Source organism: Paramacrobiotus metropolitanus, unplaced genomic scaffold (assembly GCF_019649055.1).
Source record: "Paramacrobiotus metropolitanus isolate TYO unplaced genomic scaffold, Prichtersi_v1.0 Parri_scaffold0000009, whole genome shotgun sequence".
NCBI lineage: Eukaryota > Metazoa > Tardigrada > Eutardigrada > Parachela > Macrobiotidae > Paramacrobiotus > Paramacrobiotus metropolitanus.
Genome location: NW_026570229.1, coordinates 1,384,792 through 1,405,549, shown reverse-complemented (window position 1 = coordinate 1,405,549; position 20,758 = coordinate 1,384,792). Strand labels below are relative to the sequence as shown.

Sequence of the window (20,758 nt, the reverse complement as noted above, 5' to 3'; positions counted from 1 at the left end):
TTGCTCCAGATACATATTCTATTTAAGCACAGCTACGTCACGTTATGCCTCTTTCGGCGAGTTGGTGGGACAATTTTAAAAGAGCGAGAAAACGTTTGCGGTGGAAATCTTGATTATTTTTAGAGCAAGCAATTTTGCATAAACTTCGGAATACATACTTTGGAAATACTTTTCAAAGCAGATATCACAAAAGTTGGTTATGAAAATGCCGGAATTCGTGTTTCTAACGTTTTTCCTACACCCTTTTTTAAAAATTCCCTTCCGTTTTCATGATCATAGAAATCTTTTTCTACTTAGATTCTTTTCAGATTCTCACCGTTTCTTTTTAACTGTGACTGCCTTTTTATCCTGACCATGGGTGCACCACACGGGTGGGTATCTGGTGCATGTGTGCCCTGAAGAGATGTAACCTGGATGAACCCGGATCTTTTAGTACAGTAATCATGCACGCGAAGCTGTAATAACTCATAGGCTGGCAAAGGTTGCCTTCAGCGCTATAAAATCTCCTTTCTGCATAGTGCATTCTCATGCCGCAGTTACCGGCGAATACAGTATCTTCGCATTATATTTTAATGTACAAGATTTCTGAAGAAAGATAGCATATTCACAGTCTAACTCTCTGATGTCCTGTCCAACACGAAGATTAAAAAAAGAATTTCGTCGAAATCCATTTCCCACATTATACCAGTGTGAGGAGAGAAGCGGCTCACGTTCAGCGACAAAATCTTTCAAATGATTTCAACGTATTGCGCCGTGGTGCAGTGGTACTGCCTACGCGGATCTAACGACGTAGCCGGGGTTCGATTCCCCCATCGGCGCCTTTTTCAGCCGTTTCTCAGTTTCCAGTGGATAGCGCCCTGCTTATTCCAGTAAAAAATCGTTGTTGTTTGCCGTGGCTTAATGTTGTTTGCCGTGGCTTAATTTTAATAAAGAAAATGCCACAAAACGCCAAACATCACAACCAGCTTCCTTTAAGCAGTAATAGCTTACCCACATAGTAACTGTATTGGGTACACTGTCACCGTACACATACAGTACAACGGTGCGCTAAGCGGTGGTTAAAGTAGAAATCTCACAAACACACTTAGGAGTCAGACTTAATTGCGTCAAAAATTCATTTGGATAATATGTGGGATATCGCCATTTAAGACGTAATCGATGCAATGCGTTTATGTAACCGTAATGTAAATTATAAAAATGACTTAGTTTAATAGGAATGTTGAAGCCGTTTTCGGCTTCGGATAGTCCTCACAGCGACAAATTAAAGCGGTTCAGCGATTTCTAGCTGCTAACTTGGTAGCAGTGTTTGAAGCACTAAAAGGAAAAAGCCGAATGAATGCAGTTTGCAGTTCTATGTCTTGCGAAGGCTGAAAAACCACGTCATCGGATCCAAGAGCATCTGCAGGGAGTACAGAATCGATACGACATCATAGTCCAGTTTGACGATGCCGAAATGGTAGGTGAACGCCGGCAGCCAGCACACCAGCACGCTGACCGCCGTCAGCGTCAAAACGACAAACGGCTTAACGATCCGATGCGGCGGCTTCTGCGACAGCGCGCGCGCCACTGCATTCCCGTGACCTTTAACATCTTCCATGGGAATGGGCGATGCGATGCGACTGCCTCTTGCGTTGCGGCGCTGACTCCGATGAATAAGAATAAAAACATACGCCGTTAAGATGAAGACCAGCGGGAATATGCGATTCAAATACATCTCCACATGGTTCCACAGCAGCATCTTCCCTGAAACATGCTGACACGCTCGGAAATTCCTTGGCACGTGATAATGCATGTCGACCAAAAACGGGGGCAGATCTAGCGCGTGCACGTACCCCACCATCCCCACGCACAACAGCGCCACCATGACCTTTGTATGCTTTTCCCGATACGAAAAAGGGAATATGACCGCCCACAATCGGTTGACCGAGATCAGCAGGTGACCGTAAATCGGCACAACGGTCAAGACCCGGTTGCAGTAGTTGTAGAAAACGCAGGCTGGATGATTCCACAACCATATGCCGTAGAATTCTGCCAGTAAGGCCAACGGGCGCACGGTGATCAGGTATACAGTGTTGGCGATGAACAGCGCCAGTAAGTAGACGGTGAAGGGTGTGATCTGGACCGGGTACAAAACATGATACGTTAATGCGGCAATATTCAACAGCAGGGAGACGATGGAGCAGCCGGTTTTCCCGCCCAGCAGCAGCGTCCATCCGTGCTGGACATGTGTGGCGTTGTTGATGCTGAAGAGGACGCTGCTACGGTTGACCGCTACAATATAGTGCAGCTCCCAGTACGTGATGCTGACGCTGGTGTTGATAGCAGCTTCGGTAATCATGGCGGATTCTAAACCTGGCTACGTTTGGAGCGCAATATAAAAAGAAGAATAAATTGCGGAGAGTGCACCAACTAAAAAAAGCGAGCGTTTATATTATTGTTTGCAAGAATGCAGTAATAGTCTCTCGTTCGCCGTACTTCGATTCTCTTGGCAGTAGGTCACTTGTACTTGACGGTTCAAAGACGGCATTTCATCACCAAAAACACGAGTGAACATATCGTACTAGTATTTGAACCGTTGATGTACCAGTGACGAGAAGTGATAACTAAAGACTGTATAGGAAAGCGTCTACCCAGCTTTTTCAGGAATGCCGGTTGATTTGTCGTCTTGCATGTCAAAATTGTGTCATTAACACCGTATGGACATTTCAGATTGATCTACACATGGAATACGAATATAATAAATGACTAATACCCGTTTCGGAGAGACAATGCGCACTTTTATTATTTCGCGATACACTGGGGAAGACTCTGTTGTGGGGCGTGTCAATAATGCTCTATATGTTTTCGCCAGCATTCATCATCAGTACGTGGAAGGAGTTGCTAGTAACATCCGCCGGAATAAAAACAACAGGTCACCGCAAATCCTATGTTATAGCGCTCGCACCCACACAATTCCTTGCTGATGGCATTATTGTTCCTATTTTCACCTCTGGACAACCTTATTTACATCCTTAGGGGCTTTGAGTGACGTTCCAATTCTTTCTTTTATAGTCGGCATCTGAAAATAACCTCTGACCTAATCGTTGCAGTGTTATTTATCCTGACTCGAGGAAATTAAAATTTTTATCCGCGACAAAGTTTGTTTTGCGATCGGCCTTCCCTTAAAACTTTCAACCGCGCGAACCGAGAAATAAAACTGATTCATGACGCCACTGACTGCAGCGTGGTGGCAATCCATGGGTCTGCGTTATTTGTTTTTGAGATAGTGTTTTAGAAGACGCCACGGGTGGTACAATAGGGATTTGCATGTTGTCCATGGGAACACTATACACCTCATGTTCTCTTTCCTGTTTTCTACTATTACAGAACTTTTGCCTTTTCACCCGCGGGCGGATAGAGATTTTGGTTGTTTTTTTAATGTTTAAATTTTAACTGTAAAGTAGTGTGCCCGCGCTTGCACTTTTTGTTGTTATGGCGGCTATTGCCCAATAAACTCATCTATTACAGAACCCCATGTTTCTGTATGTTGTTACGGTTGTTTTGGTTTCTTTCTTCGCTTTATTTGCACTGAGCGCGAAGCGCGAGGTGCTGCAATCACTGCAATTAACTGATCGTCAAGAGCATAAATCCGTCTGACGCCACGAAGAGCGTCACGGCTCACTTTTCCAATTCCACAAACCCAGTACCACTACTCAGTGGTACTGGCGCTCGCGCTCATGCGATAATGTGGTTAACAACCACCGCTAGTTTCTATTTTAACCCTATGTACTGAATCTCCGATCCGCAAACGTTATAGCGCCTACTACTGTATTCAGCCAATCAGCCATAATACTCGTAATTCCGGCATTATGCACACACCATATCATAAGTGATAAGACGATCGATGTATTATGACATAAAGACTATATCTTCAAAAAGTATTTCAGCTTATGCGAAGATAAAATTTCAGGGAACGTTTAGTATGCAAAATCGGCACCACGTCATTGGTCATTTTCTTTCAAACCATCCCAAACTAGGAAGTTCCATGGCTCTCTGAAAATTAGTCAAACCGACTTTATTGCATATACAGGAAGAACAATGAATGAACAATTTGCTTTCACATAAATTCGCACAATTCCGTGCTCAGTAGAGATTTTAATAAGCTTGTATTAGGTGAAAGGTCATGGCATTTTGTAAACGCGCTAACATTCGCACCGTCACAATACTTCACGTTATCCTGCTTGCAAGCTTGAGCCATACTCAAAACCATCATCGTGCTAACAGAACTTTTAAAACGGAAAGATGGTACTTTGCACCAAGCAGGATGCTCCGGTAAGACACGCTCCTCGGTACATCGACGCAGCAGCTTACACCGAGGGATCGGAGACATGGCCCATAAACAAAATCGTATCGGTAGCGACATGTCGAATGAGGAAGAGGAAAGGCCGATCGGCAATAAATTCGGCTGCATCATAACCTCCCATATTGCTTAATACTACCACTGTTGAGACCGATGCTTCCATTCCTTCTTCGTTCAAATCTGTAAGAAAGGGAGGGTTAAGACTTTCGAATTGCGTTGATCAAGTCACTGACGACCGAAGAAAATAATATTGCACATTCTCTTGATCGCACTGGAGGCGACTGTTAGTCAAAGATGCGGATGGCAGTAATAAAATCATTAAATAAAATCCGGTATTCTGTTCTGTAAAGGTACTTATAATTTGCGTTACTGATTTTACGAATTCGGCTTACCAATGCAGGCCTTCTGTTTCACCGCATGAATATGCAGTCGATCGTGGAACAGATTGCAGATGCCGGAAAAGTCTGCTTTTCGTTCATCAAACGCTGTCGGCATGCCCAGCGCGATCAGCATGTGTTTCATATCCACACTCTGTTCTACACGGAAGCGTGGCAGTTGCACCGTTACGAGCGCACAGGACAACTGCTCCAGTGCGTGGTTAAGCTTTTCCGCGGTCAGCATATTAATCAGTTCAGCCAAGCCTTGATCGGGAGATGCAGGTTCTTCGTGCTTCTTTTTCCACGGCAGTTGGTAGTGTTTCTCCACTTTCTTCTTCCCCGGCAGAATAAACACCGCGCTGCAGTATTTCGACGTAAAAGGTAATTCCAGGAACATAGCTCCGCCCAGTTCCTTGCTCTCGTGATATTTATAGTTAATGAACTTTTTATGCATCGTTTCCACTGGAACTGAAATTCCTTCGGCGGTTGTGAACGGTTTTAGTGACGTTTTACTCGGACTGAACTGCTGCTCCCAGCAAGCTCTGAAGTACAATGCGTTGACCAAAATCACTTTGGTACGGTACGGTATCACATCCACTGGCAACAAGAGATCGTGCACGTTGTCTTTCGTATGAGCTTCGACAAACGCGTTGACACTGCGAATTGCGTTGTCCCGGTCCTCATTAAAATCGACGGTTTGACATGCGCATTGGAAGAGCTTCTCCAAATCTTCGGTGTAATTTCTTTTTATTTGGAAACCTTCTTGAACGAAAATCCACTCCCGGATCCAAGCCTATCCATCAGTCTTTTATGGATGCCGATGGAATGCTGTTCCATCAGTGTACACTGACGGCCAGTGCATTTTGTCTGGATTGTTATAGTACAGCGCACCTTCTGTCGGGTCTGGCTCGTCATAGATGTTAACCAGCCAACTATCGAATTTCGGCTGTCTGTACCCATTTCCGATAGCATTTTGGTTACTCCGTGCTATAATATCTCGACACACCTCATAAATACTGCAGCCCCAATGATCCGCCCGGTTCTTAATCATCCAGGCTATCGCTTTTTGCACCTCGGTCGAACCAGCCTGACGCTTTATGGTTGCGAAAAGCCACAAAAAATCCTCTGATGTCGGATCCAAGCCTATGATCGAGATAATTGACAACAGAATGTTAATCTTTGAGTACATTTTCACTCAAATTTGTTATGCCACAATTACGGAATTATTATTTTCATTCCGCTAGCCAGTCGACCTCTTTACGGTTCAGCTATTAGATTAGTACTCAAGGCAAGATATTAGATCAACAGATACGTAACTCACGCGTCACGTCGGGTGTTGGCGTTGAACTTGCTAACTTGACACTGCGCGCGAAAGTGCGAAACCAGTATATTGGTCACCAACCGCCATATGTGGCACGGTACATACCGCCCTCGGTGTGCTAGATGATTACCGGTATACAACTGACTCATCGAAGCGTAGTGAAGGTCTTCCACGTTCAGCAGTAAAGGAAAATGTGGAGTTCAGGCATCGGTTACTGCCATTAAACGCTCATATGCACCGTAGCTCTGCTACCAAGTAGAAAGTGCACTGGTACTGCTGCCACTGCATGACCGGGCACTGCATGACTGAACATCGAAAAGAAGACTCAGTCAGCACTTTACGAGTGTACGACAGCTGCAACCTCTCGGGTAGGTTATGAAGCTCACAAAGAGTGTTATTCGATCTGCTTAAAAGACCGATCACTATGATTATACTGTCGAATACACTGGTTACTAATGACAGACGCTCCCCGGTGATTCGTGTTACGCACCACACGGGGGCAGGGGAGCCAACCGATTACTACATAGCCGGCTTACCCGGGGTAACTCCCAGTACGCTCCACTCAAACCACTGCTGAATCTTAGGATCCTGGAACCTCCGACCAGTAACCGTGCTGCCAAAAAAAAACTGGAGCCATTCAGGCTTCAGCTCACGGAATCGTACAGTGGAAAGCCAATCAGGAATCTCAGTGTATCGAACCGGAGACACCCCCAGCTGGCCGGCACGCCGGCCGCCTTCGTGATCAATTCGCAATTCTAGCTTGCAATGCCGTTGTTCACACAAGTTTCGAGTATTTAGCTCCACTCTCTTGTAATATCCATCTTCCACGTTTGTTCCTGGTCGTAACAGGCTGCCGGTTATCTGGAGGCCTTCGATGGGCGGAAACGCTTCCTCGATTGACAGTCGCGTCCAGTTCTCGCCAAGGTCAGGATTATGCATAATTGTATAATTCCGTCTTTTCCAGAAGACGGCGACAGACTGCTGTCGACAACCGGAGAGTGCATACTGATACTGTCGTCGACAGAGTAGTAAACCATAATGGCATCCGGATGCGATGATGCGATGCGTCGGCTTATCGACCGCATTGGGTGTAGCCCAAGATGTTAAGATTTTGGAGTGCACGGATTCGGCAAGGAAAACATGGTCAGCTCGCCCAAAGCACTTTACCGCAATATTTCGCATTTTACCCATTTGATTTGCGTAAACCACCACCATCCAGTTCATCCAAGAATACTTCTCATTCAGCAATTGCTCAAATTCTTTAGCGCAGTCTTCATTGACGGCAGTTTCTTTCTCACAAACAGTAATAAAAAACCCATCCACCACTTTCATCAAAGCTGACTGGTCTCCTTGTAAGAATTTGCAACTAGACGTAATTTTCGCCTCCTCGAGAGCATTCGCAATTCCCGCCGCCCTGCGCGCTGCATTCTCCACATCCTCCTTCATTATCTGGGCGTTGGCCTGGAATCTTGCATCGATTTCCGCTGCGATGTCACAGTAAGTAATCATGCAGATGCACATCTTCATCACGTCCAGCATAATGCACTCGCACCATTTCTCAAACACTGGATAATCACAGCTGTTAATTATTCCGTTCAATAATTGCCGATTGACTCCGGTTTGGGTGATATCCTTAAATAAGATGCTCAGCAGTTGTTCCGGCTTATTCTCGCGGTATATTTGACAGAATTGATCGCGTCGCCCTAGGAATGTCGCCTCGTCGGCTGTCCCCATTTTGCGTAATGCTTCCCACAGCAAATGCAGTCGGTCATCAATCCGTTGGTACATGAGAACTGTCTGCAGTTTAGCGATTTCAGTCCCCAGGGAATTTGTAGCATCATGAATCGCCACCTCTAGACGGTTCTCAATATTCCGTAACTCAACTCTCTGGTCGTACGTTATATAGTACCACGCAGCGATTTCCCTGGCATCTTTGGAATCGGGGTCGTTCTTGTTCAGCTTGTCATTCAACTGCTCCACTGCCACTTTACCCAACTGGTGTGCCACCGACCCGCCGATTTTGGTTATGACGGGAATAAGTAACCCGGACATCTTCGGTCTATAAGATATCTTAATACAAATCCCAAAACAGCAGTATAGTCAGATCTTGTGCAAATTGCTTTTAAAAGTACAATGCCGTACAATGCTGAAAATGTTTTGCCTACGCCACCGAAATTGGAGAATATGTAGCTTATTCAAGTAGTAAGGGGTTGTTCGTGCAATAGTTTGTCGACAACAGGCTGTTTCACGCAGAACATGAATCATGCATACGGCGCGACCGGAAATGATGCCGGTTACGCTTAGTCAATAGGAGTAATGTTATGTAAGCAACATGGGCAAAAAATTTACTAGTGTTAACAATCACGTGGCAAGTTTCAACTACATGCGCTAATCTTTATTTGGTAGAATCCGAATGATACAAATCGCACGCCTCAAAAACCGGCTGGGGATATCTACCAATACATAGTCCTGCAGTAACGTACGTAACTACGTATGTGACAACAAAAAATAATAGCGTGCATGTGCAATGGTGTTTGGAAAGGATTAGGCGGGGCTGCTGCTATTATTCTAAACTGGCTTTTACGAAACACTATTACGACGCAGAAGGCTTCTGCGTCCGAATGCATTGTTTCAGCTGCAGCGTATCGCTATCAACTTGCTAGTTGCGAGCAGTATAAAATGTTCATAAATGTGGACTTTATTTCTCAATATGTACAAAGCGAGCTTCACTCAACAAATCAGATCATAAATTATTACAGTTACTCGATTTCGCACATTCCTGCAACTACATGGATTTGGATTTGCTTTGCGCCTATTCTATCCCTGTAGTGAGGAACTGCTTTATAGCAGCCGGCCGCAACTTCAAGAAATTCATATTCCGGTTCCTTTTAGCATTGTGGCAGTTAATTCGGCTCCCGGACTGTGGTATATGTACGTACAGCAGTGGACTGTACAATGTCGCTGTACTCTATACCTAGCAACCGATGTACAAGTTCTCATTGTCTTACTTAGTAACACATTTTAATCTTCCGATATGTATACAGCGAGCTTCGCTCAATGATACCAATCAAATGACGAATTTGTCCCAATTAACATTAGAAGGGACTATGCACAACACACTCATCCATAGAATACCTGAGTTTGAGACACTCATAGCATTACCACGCATAATCTCTAAGCTTAAACGCTGAAAAAAAACAATTAGAGCGACTCTCGCCCGACTACACACTTTACACACTTTTTTTCCCAGTCTCCTTTAACGAAACAATGCCGGCCTCACCAAGTGCCAAAAGTCTCGCATGCAAACGGGACAAAATAGCAGCGATCAATAAGCGACTTGTACTTTCCCCTCTTCTCTCTGAAAGCCAGTTCGGCGACGGCGCCAGCACACTTCGAGGTCGCGTCGATGTACGAATCCGCCATAGTGTCTCTGCAGGTCACGTCCCATACTAAAGGCTGTCCTCCATCCGGGCGCTTTCCATTTTCGCGCAAAAAGCCAATAGGCTCCGGATACGACTCAATGCCGGCAATGCATAACGCTCGAATTATGATTTCGTTTATGCCGTTATGGCGTTCCCTTCTCCCAATACACTTTTTACAGGCTAGCCCATGGTATCCGTTTTCCGCAACTTCTTTACCACATCTCGTACAGGACTGCCGCTCCACGATCTTTGCGCCAAGCCACAGGCCTACAGAAATACGGAAAGTCTGGTCATCTAGGAAGTTGCCGAATACCTTCGCGGGAAGGGCGTTAAGCCAGGCCCCAGCGTACTTCGTGCTGAATGCTCTCAGACGCGCTTCAGTTCTCTTATCGTTGCCAACATGGTTCCACAAAGTGTCAACATCCTTTTGTATTACAGCGTTATCCCATAAGGACTGGTGAACACGTGCCAGCTTCAAAGACAACTTACTTAATTATTGTTATTAGTTATTAGTCATACTACTACTACTACTACTACTATCACTACTTCACTACTACTACTACACTACTACTACTCACTACTACTACTACTTCACTACTGCTACTACTAACTACTACTACTACTACTACTACTACTACTACTACTGGCTCACTACTACTACTTCACCACTACTACTACTACTACTTCACTACTTACTAATAATACTACTACTACTACTACTACTACTACTACTACTACTACTACTTACTTACTACTTACTACTACTATTTCACTACTACCACTACTACTACACTACTACTACTAACCTACTACTACTACTACTACTACTACTACTACTTACTACTTACTAGTTTCACTACTACTACTACTACTACTACTACTACTTACTACTACTACTACTACTACTACTACTACTACTATCACTTTTCACTACTACTACTACTACTCATCACTTACTACTACTACCACTACTACTACTACTACTACTACTACTACTACTACTACTACTACTACTACTTCACTACTACTACTACCACTACTACTACTACTACTACTACTACTACTACTACTACTACTACTACTACTACTACTACTACTACTACTACTACTACTACTACTACTACTACTACTACTACTACTACTACTACTACTACTACTACTACTACTACTAATACTACTACTACTACACTACTACTACTACTACTACTACTACTACTACTTACTACTACTACTACTACTACTACTACTACTACTACTACTACTACTACTACTACTTACTACTACTACTACTATTACTACTACTACTACTACACTACTACTACTACTACTACTACTACTACTACTTACTACTACTACTACTACTACTACTACTACTACTACGCTATTAGTCACGCTTTAGTAATGGCTATTAGTTTTTTAGTGTAAAAACACTCTATATTCATTTATATAAATAGTCTACTGACAAAAAAACTTTAAATAAAAAATAAAATAATAAAAAAAAATAAAATAAAATAAAAAAGAAAATGAAAATCAATACCAAAACATTTTCCTAGTTCTTTCTAATATTATATACAACCCTTGAGGACCTAACATTTTTTCCAAAAAACCTTGATCATTTTTCTTTATTAAAAAAGAAAAAAAAAATTTTTTTCTCGATACCATTAATTTATTTAAAAAAAATATTTTTCTAAAGAAAAATCTACTACTACTACTACTACTACTACTACTACTACTACTACTACTACTACTACTACTATTACTACTACTACTACTACTAGCCGCAAGTTGGTTATTATTATTAACTACATCCGTAACAGCCGTGACGGCCTTTGCTAAGAAAATTATGTTTGGACGAACGGGTAGACCGATTTCGACGCGGTAAAGTGCGCCAGAATCGTCGCAACGACTCGGGTGATGTTGCGCTGTTGCCGTCCCGATGCGCCTCAAGGGGAAAGCAGGTGCCCCAAAAAAAAATTGTTGCCATGGGCCTGTCAGCCTCGGCTTCAGACATCGATTCCATCTGGTTAAAGCAATGTATTGTAAACAATGTTAAATACTTACTATATCCGTGTGGGAAGTACAGGATGCACCTCGGCCGCCGCCCTCGATGCGTAAAAAAAGCAAAATTTATCCAAAAACCTCCACAAATTAAGGCGCCGTAATGCCACACAATTGGTGACGGATGTAGTCCTCGTAAACTGGTTAACTACATCCGTAACAACCGTGACGGCATAGGCTAATGTTCCTATGTTTGACCGAATGGGAAGACCAATTTTGACGCGGTCAAGTGCGCCAGAATCGTCGCAACCACGCGGGTAATCTTGCACTATTGCCAACCGGGTGAGCCTCAAGGGGGGAAAAGGAGCCTCAAAAAACAAATTGTTGCCATGGGCCTGCACGTCTCGGCTTCGGACCTCGCTCGAAACACAGTACTATTTACTGTATTTAGTACAGTAGTTAATGCAAATTGTTAAGAACAATTCTCAGTGACGAAAAGCACATTAGCGGCCTCGGCACGGACAGAAACGAATATGAATCGCCGAAATACGAAACCGATTAGGAAACCTCACGCCGCGGAATTAGTTACGGATGTAGTCCTCCGTAAACTGGTTACTTACATCCGTAACTCCGTACACATGATTGACGATGGGCGCGATTATCGGGCGAACCGCTGGACCGATTTCAACGCGGCCAAGTGCGTTAGAACCGTCGCAACGGCGCGAAAGTTCATACGCAACAGCGGAATCGATTCGCCCCAAAGGGGAAGCAGGAACCCCAAAAAACAAGCTGTTGCCATGGGCCGCCATAGGCGAACATAGGCTAATGCGGAGCGAAAGAGGCAGACCGCGCCATTCGGCATCGCTTCGCTTACAATTCGTGAAAAATTGCGGAAAATGAGTCGAAATAAAATAAAATTAATCATCCTGAGGATTAACGTGATCTATATTTTTCTTAGGTTTTTTAGGTTTCTTCGGTCTCTTAGGTTTCTTAAGTTTCTTAGATTGCTTAGATTTCTTAGGTTTCTTGGGTCTCTTAGGCATCTTAGGTTTCTTAGGCTTCTTAGATTTTCTCCGATTTATTATTTTCAGATTCTTAAGTTTTTCACGTTTTTTTGGTTTTTCTTAGGTTTCTTAGATTTTCTCAGATTCTCATGTTTCTTAGGTTTGCTATGGTTTCTGAGGTTTCCTCTGATTTATTATATTTTTAAGTTTGCTTGAGTGGCCGAAATAAACCTGCGTCGAAACTAGTGTACGCCACGAAATCTGGTGCGGATGTAAGTTCCGTAAACTGGTTATATGAATACTAACTACGTGACAAGGGTCCTCGACACTTTGCCGTTGGAGTGAATGTTCTCCCGTTCCACACATCCAATCTGCACGCTCTAAAGTGCTACAGAATCCTCTCAGTGTCGAAAGTGTTCCTGCATCATCAATTTTCTGGAAACCCCACTACCCACAATCCAGTGGTCACTCAAAAGCTTGTTACCATGGTGGCCATTAGCTTAACATGGGCTATTTGTATATCCCCAGATTATATTGCAATTATTGTTATTACATCGAATTGTCACTGAAATTAGCGAACTGCGAATAAGCAAAATAACAGATTCTGCTCATGCCTGTTTATTTTGTTCGTGTAATAAACATCGTGCCATTATTTATTACATATGTAATTAACCTTTTAACATGCTCGAAATCTTGAGACGTTATTCATCCGTGCTGGGCTTGTTAATAAAATATATTATTGGGCCTAACTCCAATGTATTACATCGGTAAAACATTGCCGCGCATTGGGGGTGGATTTTATTAAGAAAATCCCTGGTGGACGAATCTGCCCACCGGAAACGAACAAACAACTGCACTGAAACATGAAAATACATCGCGTAATCGACCAAACAACGCCTGCACAGGGCAGGTAAGCCTCCAAACCCCCAAATCACAGATGCGACCCGATTGCTGCCATACACTGCGCGAATTCCTCTCGTCTCTGTTTATCCAGAACGACATATTTCTTGTAACAACTGCTGCGCCAATTGCTTTGCGCTTTGTTGCCGAAGCACCCAGTTTGGCTGCTGACGTGGCCCCTCCTCGACGAAACGAATGCGTCGACAATTTCCTGCCGTCGATACCGGCCTCTGCAAGGGTTTGCTTTAAACAACGGTTAAATTCTTGAGACGTCATGGCCACAATCTGCCCGGCTGACCGGTACGATAGGAGCGGGTCAGTCCTTTCGGCTTTCGTTGCCGCTAACAATGCTTCCACGGCGGTCACCGGACACAAAACACTGCTGCTGCTCAGTTTTGGCACAACTACCTGCACTTCCGCGCCTTTATAGCGGTTGCTTTTTAGCGCTGATGCTGATATCTGTAGACTGTAGTTAGGGATGGCAAAAACTTGGCGAAGTCGACTTTTCAAGTTAAAAACTTGAGTTATTGCGAAAAACTTGGGGGAAAAGTCAAGTAATATACTTGGAACTTATCCTTTCAAACCAAGTTACTCAAGTCGACTTGGAAAGTGAAACCAAGTCTCCAAGTTCTGCTTCAAGTCGACTTGAGAGTTTTTTTTGTAATAATTCGAAAATATTCAAGCAAACCGATAAGGCTCAGAATACTTTTGTTAGAAAAACCCCCTCTTCTCGATCACCTTTGCAACTTTTTTGCCCTATTGCGCGCGGCAGCACCGGCAATTACATTGATATCTGTGCAGCCTAACTGAGCCTATCGATGATGGACCGCGCACTAGGGTAAAAAGATGTGACCGGCTGACTGTTATCGAGTAAGCACACTAATATCAGCACGTACAGTAAAGAAAATTTGCAAATCGACTCAAGTCGGTTTGAAGTCGACTTCAAGTTAATAACTTGGTTTGGACTCACAAGTTAAGTATTGAAAGCTGACTTGAATTTTTAAGTATTTTGAAAAATTTTACTTGTCGAAAAAACCGAGTCGAAAGTCAAGTCAAGTAGAAAACTCAAGTTTTTGCCATCCCTATCTGTAGTCCACCTTGGATGCGTTGCACATTCAAAACTTTAAAATGCGTACTGCTTCTTCTGGACGAACAATACAAATTAGATGCCCGCAATAAGGAAAAGAATGCCAATAAGCAAGCGGCCCAGAAGGCCTTCCTGCGCGCTCACTGCACTGCATGCAAATGCTTGTGGATAGTTAACAACAGATCCACATCTACTGCTGCTCGCCTGTTCGGCAACTCCTCGCAGAGACGCTGAACACCTGCTAAAGCTTCCTTTACTGCCAAATGCGTGAGATCTGACGCCGCCATGTTGTGCTTATGGTGAAGAGGAATTAAACTGCTGACATAATTCTGAATTGTTGTATGCTGTAAGCTGTGCGCAAGCTCTGCTATATTATACAGACTGACGGTACGTACTATGTACCGACGCTGGTAATGCTTCTAGGTTATACGCCGCGCAGAACATCATGTACCGGCTCCATTGCGCCTTTCTCGTTTTCTGTGATGCAATGGCTGTGGCAGACTGACGCAAACTTTTCAGCCGTTTCTCCAGATCCATCAAGCGGGTTTGCTTGTCCTGCGATTGCCGGTAACAGCGCTCCGGGAAAACTGCGAAATACAGACCTGAATTTATCCGCGTTAGTGACGTCCAGTGTTAAACGGCTCAAGGCATCAGACGCTACGTTTGTTACTCCCGGAAGATGAACTGCGGTTACGTAAAGGTCATAGCGTAATGACGCATAAAACAGAATCTTCAACCACTGCAGTACGAAAATATTTTTGGTAGTTCCGCGCGCTAAAAACGCAACTGTCGCGCTGTTGTCGGAGGCGACAACAATATGCTTGCCTGCGAGGTATGGTACCCATACCAAAACTGCGATGCATGCTGCAGTAAGCTCAAGTTAATTAATGGGAAAGATTATGGCAGTAATCTGTATATTATTGGACCTGGTGACGGTGGGCGGAACGCAGTGGTCTGTTTTGTCTATTAGTATTCTGATGGTCAGCGTGGAGTATATGGTAGGAGTATATATAGCCGCCGTTCGCAGTGTATGCGCACACACTTGGCACTGCGTCCGGCAACGATCGGGATTTGAAATAATTTTTTGCAGAGGTTGTTCCCGCTTGTACGCGGGTGTGTTTGTCAGTAAATAATAGAGCACCCCCCATTTGTGTATTGCATTGTTTGTGTGTACAGTAACAGAACCAGGGAACAATAATATCTTTTAATGAGCTGTCCACTGCTGGCGACGGAAGCCAGCTGCCTGCTAACCAAGCGGTTTCCATGCGCGCTCCTAAGCCGCCGATAAAACCACCGATTACATCGATAAAAGCATCCAAAGCATCCGATTACATGCAAAGCCGCCGATTACATCGATAAAACATTGCCGCGCATGGGGTGGATTTTATTAAGAAAATCCCTGGTGGACGAATCTGTCCACCGGAAACGAACAAACAACTGCACTGAAACATGAAAATGCATCGCGTAATCTACCAAACAACGCCTGCACAGGGCAGGTAAGCCTCCAAACCCCCAAATCACAGATGCGACCCGATTGCTGCTGCTGCATGCATCTGGAAGTTGCCGGTGCGCCGTGCTGTTATATACGCTCCACCGATGACCGGTGGCTAGCCGATAGGAGGAGTGGCTATCCGTGTCGGCCAATAATAAACAGATTCTCGACCGAGAGAATCTTACTAATTAACCGCTAAGTACGCCACACGGACGGAATGAACATTTGCACTCCGAAATGCATAATTATATCAGCTGCCCTCGATCCACCGGCTTTTCAAATTTTTTTATTAGTCGGCGTAACAGCTTGTACGAGTTACTACGACTCGCACAACTCTGTTCATTTTAACGTGAGCGCAAGGACAATTTAACTAGCCAGGAGCTGGAATATATTGTATTCAAACTTCAAAGGGAGCCGGAATATATATCTCGTGGAAGTGATGCGTCTAACTAATAAAAGCTGGATGTTATTAAATTTTTCAGTTCGCTTGTGTTTGTACTCATCAATGAGCAGTTTTCTGGTTTAATAATGGACACCGGAACCGACCGAAAGCCGTAAGGCACCCTTTTAGTCAGCGCTGCCATCTGGGTCCATCTCCAGATTACGATGCACATTGCTCCTGAATAGGAGCTAAGACTACATTATTATGCGCTATCTCTCATGAATGCAGCTATCCCAGACTTTCCAAAGCCAGGTTCGGGCAGTCGCAAAAAATAATTAAGAAAATAATCCCGTACGCAGTTTTGTTTATGTTTTTGCACTTTTCTTATGTAATTTCAGCGGATTCAGTAGTATAAAAACTGGAATCTTTCGATATATCAGCAAGTAGCCAACTCTATTGCAAGTTCCAATAGAGTTCCATACGTTCCGCTGGTATCACTCAGCCAGACAAGCGAACTGCGGTTCCAGTAGTTCCAGTGAGTTCCAGTAGAGTTCCATGCGTTCCGGTTTACCAACGTGCTCGATCGCGTAATACTCTGTTTCGGTGAAGTACAGGGAATTCATGACATAAATACCCTAAACTGTCATGCTTATCTTGATGAATTGGCGCGGCGGCGCAAGCACGTACAAGATGTTCACTGCTCGATCGTTAACTTACTATGTACTCGTACTGCGCTCAAGGGTGTATCTCGCTAACAGCATTTATTTCAGCTTATTAATACTGTAATATTAATATGTTATTTTAACATTCTAACTACAGAGTAGAGTAGTGTTCTTTGACCGGACAATTTCATCATTCGTCATGTCGAGAATAATGTTTTTGTTTTTGTCTCTATTTGAATGCGGTAGAATGAGCCCAAAATTCGCTGCGCTCTGCGAGTCTGCGTGTTTCCTGATTGTGAGGAAATTTTTCTGCCGCTACATGTATAAATTCCCACCCAGTGCTGCGCTTCTGACTCCCGGAAGAAATTCATAGCAACCAACTGATCAGCAATATTCACGTAATATACAACCCGTGAATCTTGCTTTCTTCGAGAGTTTAGTAAAAAAATCATTTGAAAATAATTGCAGAACTGCAGCGATCTTTGTTGATAAATTGTTCAGAGTCGTGGTACGATATCGAAATACATAATACAAACGAATAATAAATGAACAAAAATCGGCAGAAACGACCCTATTTCACTTTTGTTTAGTACGTGTTGTCGAGTCAACTTGGCACCTTTTTTTACAGTGAGTCGTGTCCGCTTAGCGTATAGCTCACTGTACGAAAAGGTACCAAGTTGACTCGACAACACAGTAATTCATGAGAATCTTTCGTTTCCGCCGCAGATGGGCTATTGGTTGGGTGGTTCGACGAAAAACTGCGCATGCTCGTAAATCTTACGAATTCCCTGGCTTTTTGCAGATTGTTTTATGCAGTTGCCAATGCAGCTTCTGGCATGCCTCGCTGCAGTATTTTGCTATCTTGCACCTTGAGCAGGTTAATAATTTCAGATTATCACTCCCGCATCCATGGCAGCTTACAGTTTCCTGGCTGTTTTCCGACTGCTGTTTCCTTGACTCACACAAGTCACTGTCTATGAGGACATACTCTACATGCTCTTTGGGACCAAAGCCATCGGGAATTGGCTGAAAACAGGACAGCCGTCGCGCGTCCGCTTCACATGCTTTCTTGTAATATTCTCGGGCTTTCCTCAAATCTCTCCTGTTCACGGCGACGTACATTGATGCAATACAGAACAATGCCGCTGGTACTTCGCGGGCATCATCCTCGTTCTCATCAAGGTATCGCTGATATGCATCAATGATTTTTAGAAAATCTTCCTGTGTAACGTCTTGACTTCCTTTTCGCTCATCCAGTATCATTCGCGTGGCGGTAGCAATCGTGTACAGCCAAGTAGGTTGCGGGTCCAGTTCGTAAGCACGCTGGGCACTGGCTAACGACAGGCTGTACCTCTTGGCCAATCCATAATTATTTGCTAAAAGAATATGGAAATCGGCTTCCATGGGATGAAAGCGAATGCACCGCACCAGGTATTCGATTGCACCTGTTAACAGCAAAAAGTTAATGAAAAAAGATTAACTGACAACACAGTTCAACTGCGCCAACCGTCTCAAAGTGGACCGTAGGAATCGACCGTTGCGAGGGCGGAAACTAAGAATGCTTATGAAAACTTATGAAACAGACCTCTAAACGCGCAGGACAACAAACCATAATACTGCAGTCGTTGAGGGCAAGGTTATAGCGGTCACCATACACCCCAGAAATAATTCTGAAAATATAATTTCGTTGCTTCCGTATACGGAAGGCAACTGCTATCAACATACAGTAACTAATTGGAATAAGTGCAATTAACAGAGAGTTCAAGTCAAAACTTACGCTTTGGTTTGAAATCTACGGCCCACAAAAAACTTTAGAATTCCGAAATGTGAAAAACGTATCATCGCGGTCATCACAATTTTTATGTACGCCTGGTGTTTGTTAACCTTGGTTACTGATTCCAGTTTCTATTTCAAACTGCATGACTAACCAGTAGTGCGATTTTTAACGACCGCATGATGGCAATTTTTTCAGTAAAAATCGCTCCAACCTCCGTTAAAATTACAAGTACCGTTAGCGCCGTAAGGGTGCGCAGTTTTCGAACCGGCGCAGTGCCGGCTAAACTGATTTAAGTTTCTTAATTTTTCGTGCCTCAGTTGCGTTCCGACAAAGTGGAAGCAAAATCGTATTGTACGAACACCGGACATTTTCGGCATAAGGAAATTAGTAAAATAAAATTCATCGAAACTGCAGACCTACCGGTAACGTCCTTTCCGAATTGGCGGGCTTTAGCGAACAGAGCATCGGTCGTGTTGATCCCATTAGCTTCAATGTACGACACTATCTCTGGAATCTGTATCAGGATTTTATCGTTATACCGAAACAACTGGCGGATTAAGGCCAGCGTCCCATGGTGGTTCCCTAGATTCCAGTTTTGCACGGCATATTCACTCATTACTGCAGCTGTAACGATATTGTTTGCGGTGATAGAACCACGCTTCGCAGCCAGTTCAACATCCCGATTGCAGGAGCTGCTTACTGTGACGGAACTGCCAGCCGGCAGTGGGTCGTGCGGCTGCGAAAGTTTATGGAAACGCTGATAGTGTTCTGCGATTGCGGTGTTTCCCTGGACTTCCAGGCGCGATTGTACATACCGTTGTTTTCGCTCCTCCCATTTCAGTTCTTCGGTTGGTAAGCTCTTCTCCGCTTCAAACGCACATATTGTCTCCGCAATTGTCAAGATTTCCTTTAACTGCTCTGGTGTATAGTAACTGTCGGAAACATTTACAACACGGGTGTAGGCGCGGTCGAACCATTTCTTTGCGGCGCTGGGGTCACGCTGGCATCCAGTTCCTGTAGCGTAAAGAAAGGCCAATGTAAGCTGTGATTTAGCGTCGCCCGTCTGGCTGGCCGCAAGACAGTGCGCAAACGCTTCTGAGTTCCGAATTTTCTCGCTGAGCAAAATTCGCCAAAGTGCAATTTTTGATTCAGTATCTCCGAGTTTAGCCGCTTCCTCCCAAAACGTTACTGCTGTATCATAGTTGCGCAAATCGTAGTTACGCTGACCCTAAAAAACACATTACCAAATACATACGCGCGTAAAACATCACATGATGTAGTGGGCACATATCACAACACAGTGTGCAGCACAAATGAAATTAGTGGGTTATCCTTAAGTTTTACCATTAGGCGTAATGCATCCACGTCTTTTTTTGCGAGAGAGCTTTGGAGGACTTTGTCGAAACCTGCTTTCTGTATAGTGTCTGCTGCGCCGCTGAGCGCCATCTTCTGCAAGGAAGCGAGAGCATCTTGGCATCCTTGTTTCGCGGCTTTTGTGTAATAGCCAAACGCTGCTTCTTCGTCCTGTGGCCCGCCTATACCGGCCAATAGAAAATCCGCATAATTCATTTGCGCTTCCGCGATGCCTTGCTCAGCAGCCCGCCGATAGTAGCTGCGGGCATATTCGTCATTTTGTGCAACACCGCGCCCGGTGCCGAGGCACCAGCCCATGTTGTTTTCTCCTTCCGGCTGACCCCAACTGGCCGCCTTCTTGTAATGGCCATACGCTTTCACCATGTCAACATCGACGCCTCTACCGTCGCGATGCGCAGTGCCAAGGGCGTTCTCAGCATCTGCTACCCCTGTTGCAAAGCGATGATTTTCAGTACAAGAAGCTCGAAAAAAGAAAGTACTCTGTATGTATTTCAGTTTGACAGTACTTCAGTAGCATAGTTAGCGTTACGGTAAGTACTGCAGCGCAAAGTAGTGAACAATGCGTCTGGCACGAAGCGCATGAATAAACAGTGGGATAAATACAAACCGCATAAATGGTTGCT

The 20,758-nt window shown here is 44.2% G+C and overlaps 2 protein-coding genes across 2 annotated transcripts; both read right to left on the bottom strand.

Moving 5' to 3' along the window:
- Nucleotides 1-1,351: 1,351 nt before the first annotated feature.
- LOC129582927 (G-protein coupled receptor 61-like) lies at nt 1,352-2,338 on the bottom strand. The gene has a single exon (XM_055474557.1). The coding sequence runs from the start codon at nt 2,336-2,338 to the stop codon at nt 1,352-1,354; it is 987 nt and encodes a 328-aa protein (XP_055330532.1).
- Nucleotides 2,339-4,346: 2,008 nt separating this feature from the next.
- LOC129582926 (serpin B10-like) lies at nt 4,347-5,631 on the bottom strand. The gene is made up of 3 exons (XM_055474556.1): nt 5,608-5,631; nt 4,732-5,509; nt 4,347-4,519 (listed from the first exon to the last, which is right to left on the bottom strand). The coding sequence occupies exons 1-3, from the start codon at nt 5,629-5,631 to the stop codon at nt 4,347-4,349; spliced, it is 975 nt and encodes a 324-aa protein (XP_055330531.1).
- Nucleotides 5,632-20,758: the final 15,127 nt, after the last annotated feature.

Excerpts from the sequence above, each read along its gene's own strand:
- LOC129582927 (XM_055474557.1), bottom strand. The coding sequence starts at position 2,338 with ATGATTACCGAAGCTGCTATCAACACCAGCGTCAGCATCACGTACTGG.
- LOC129582926 (XM_055474556.1), bottom strand. The coding sequence starts at position 5,631 with ATGACGAGCCAGACCCGACAGAAG. Across the intron at positions 5,510-5,607 it reads CGAGCCAGACCCGACAGAAG|GCTTGGATCCGGGAGTGGAT; the intron begins GTGCGCTGTACT and ends ACTGATGGATAG. Across the intron at positions 4,520-4,731 it reads GAAACAGAAGGCCTGCATTG|ATTTGAACGAAGAAGGAATG; the intron begins GTAAGCCGAATT and ends CCTTTCTTACAG.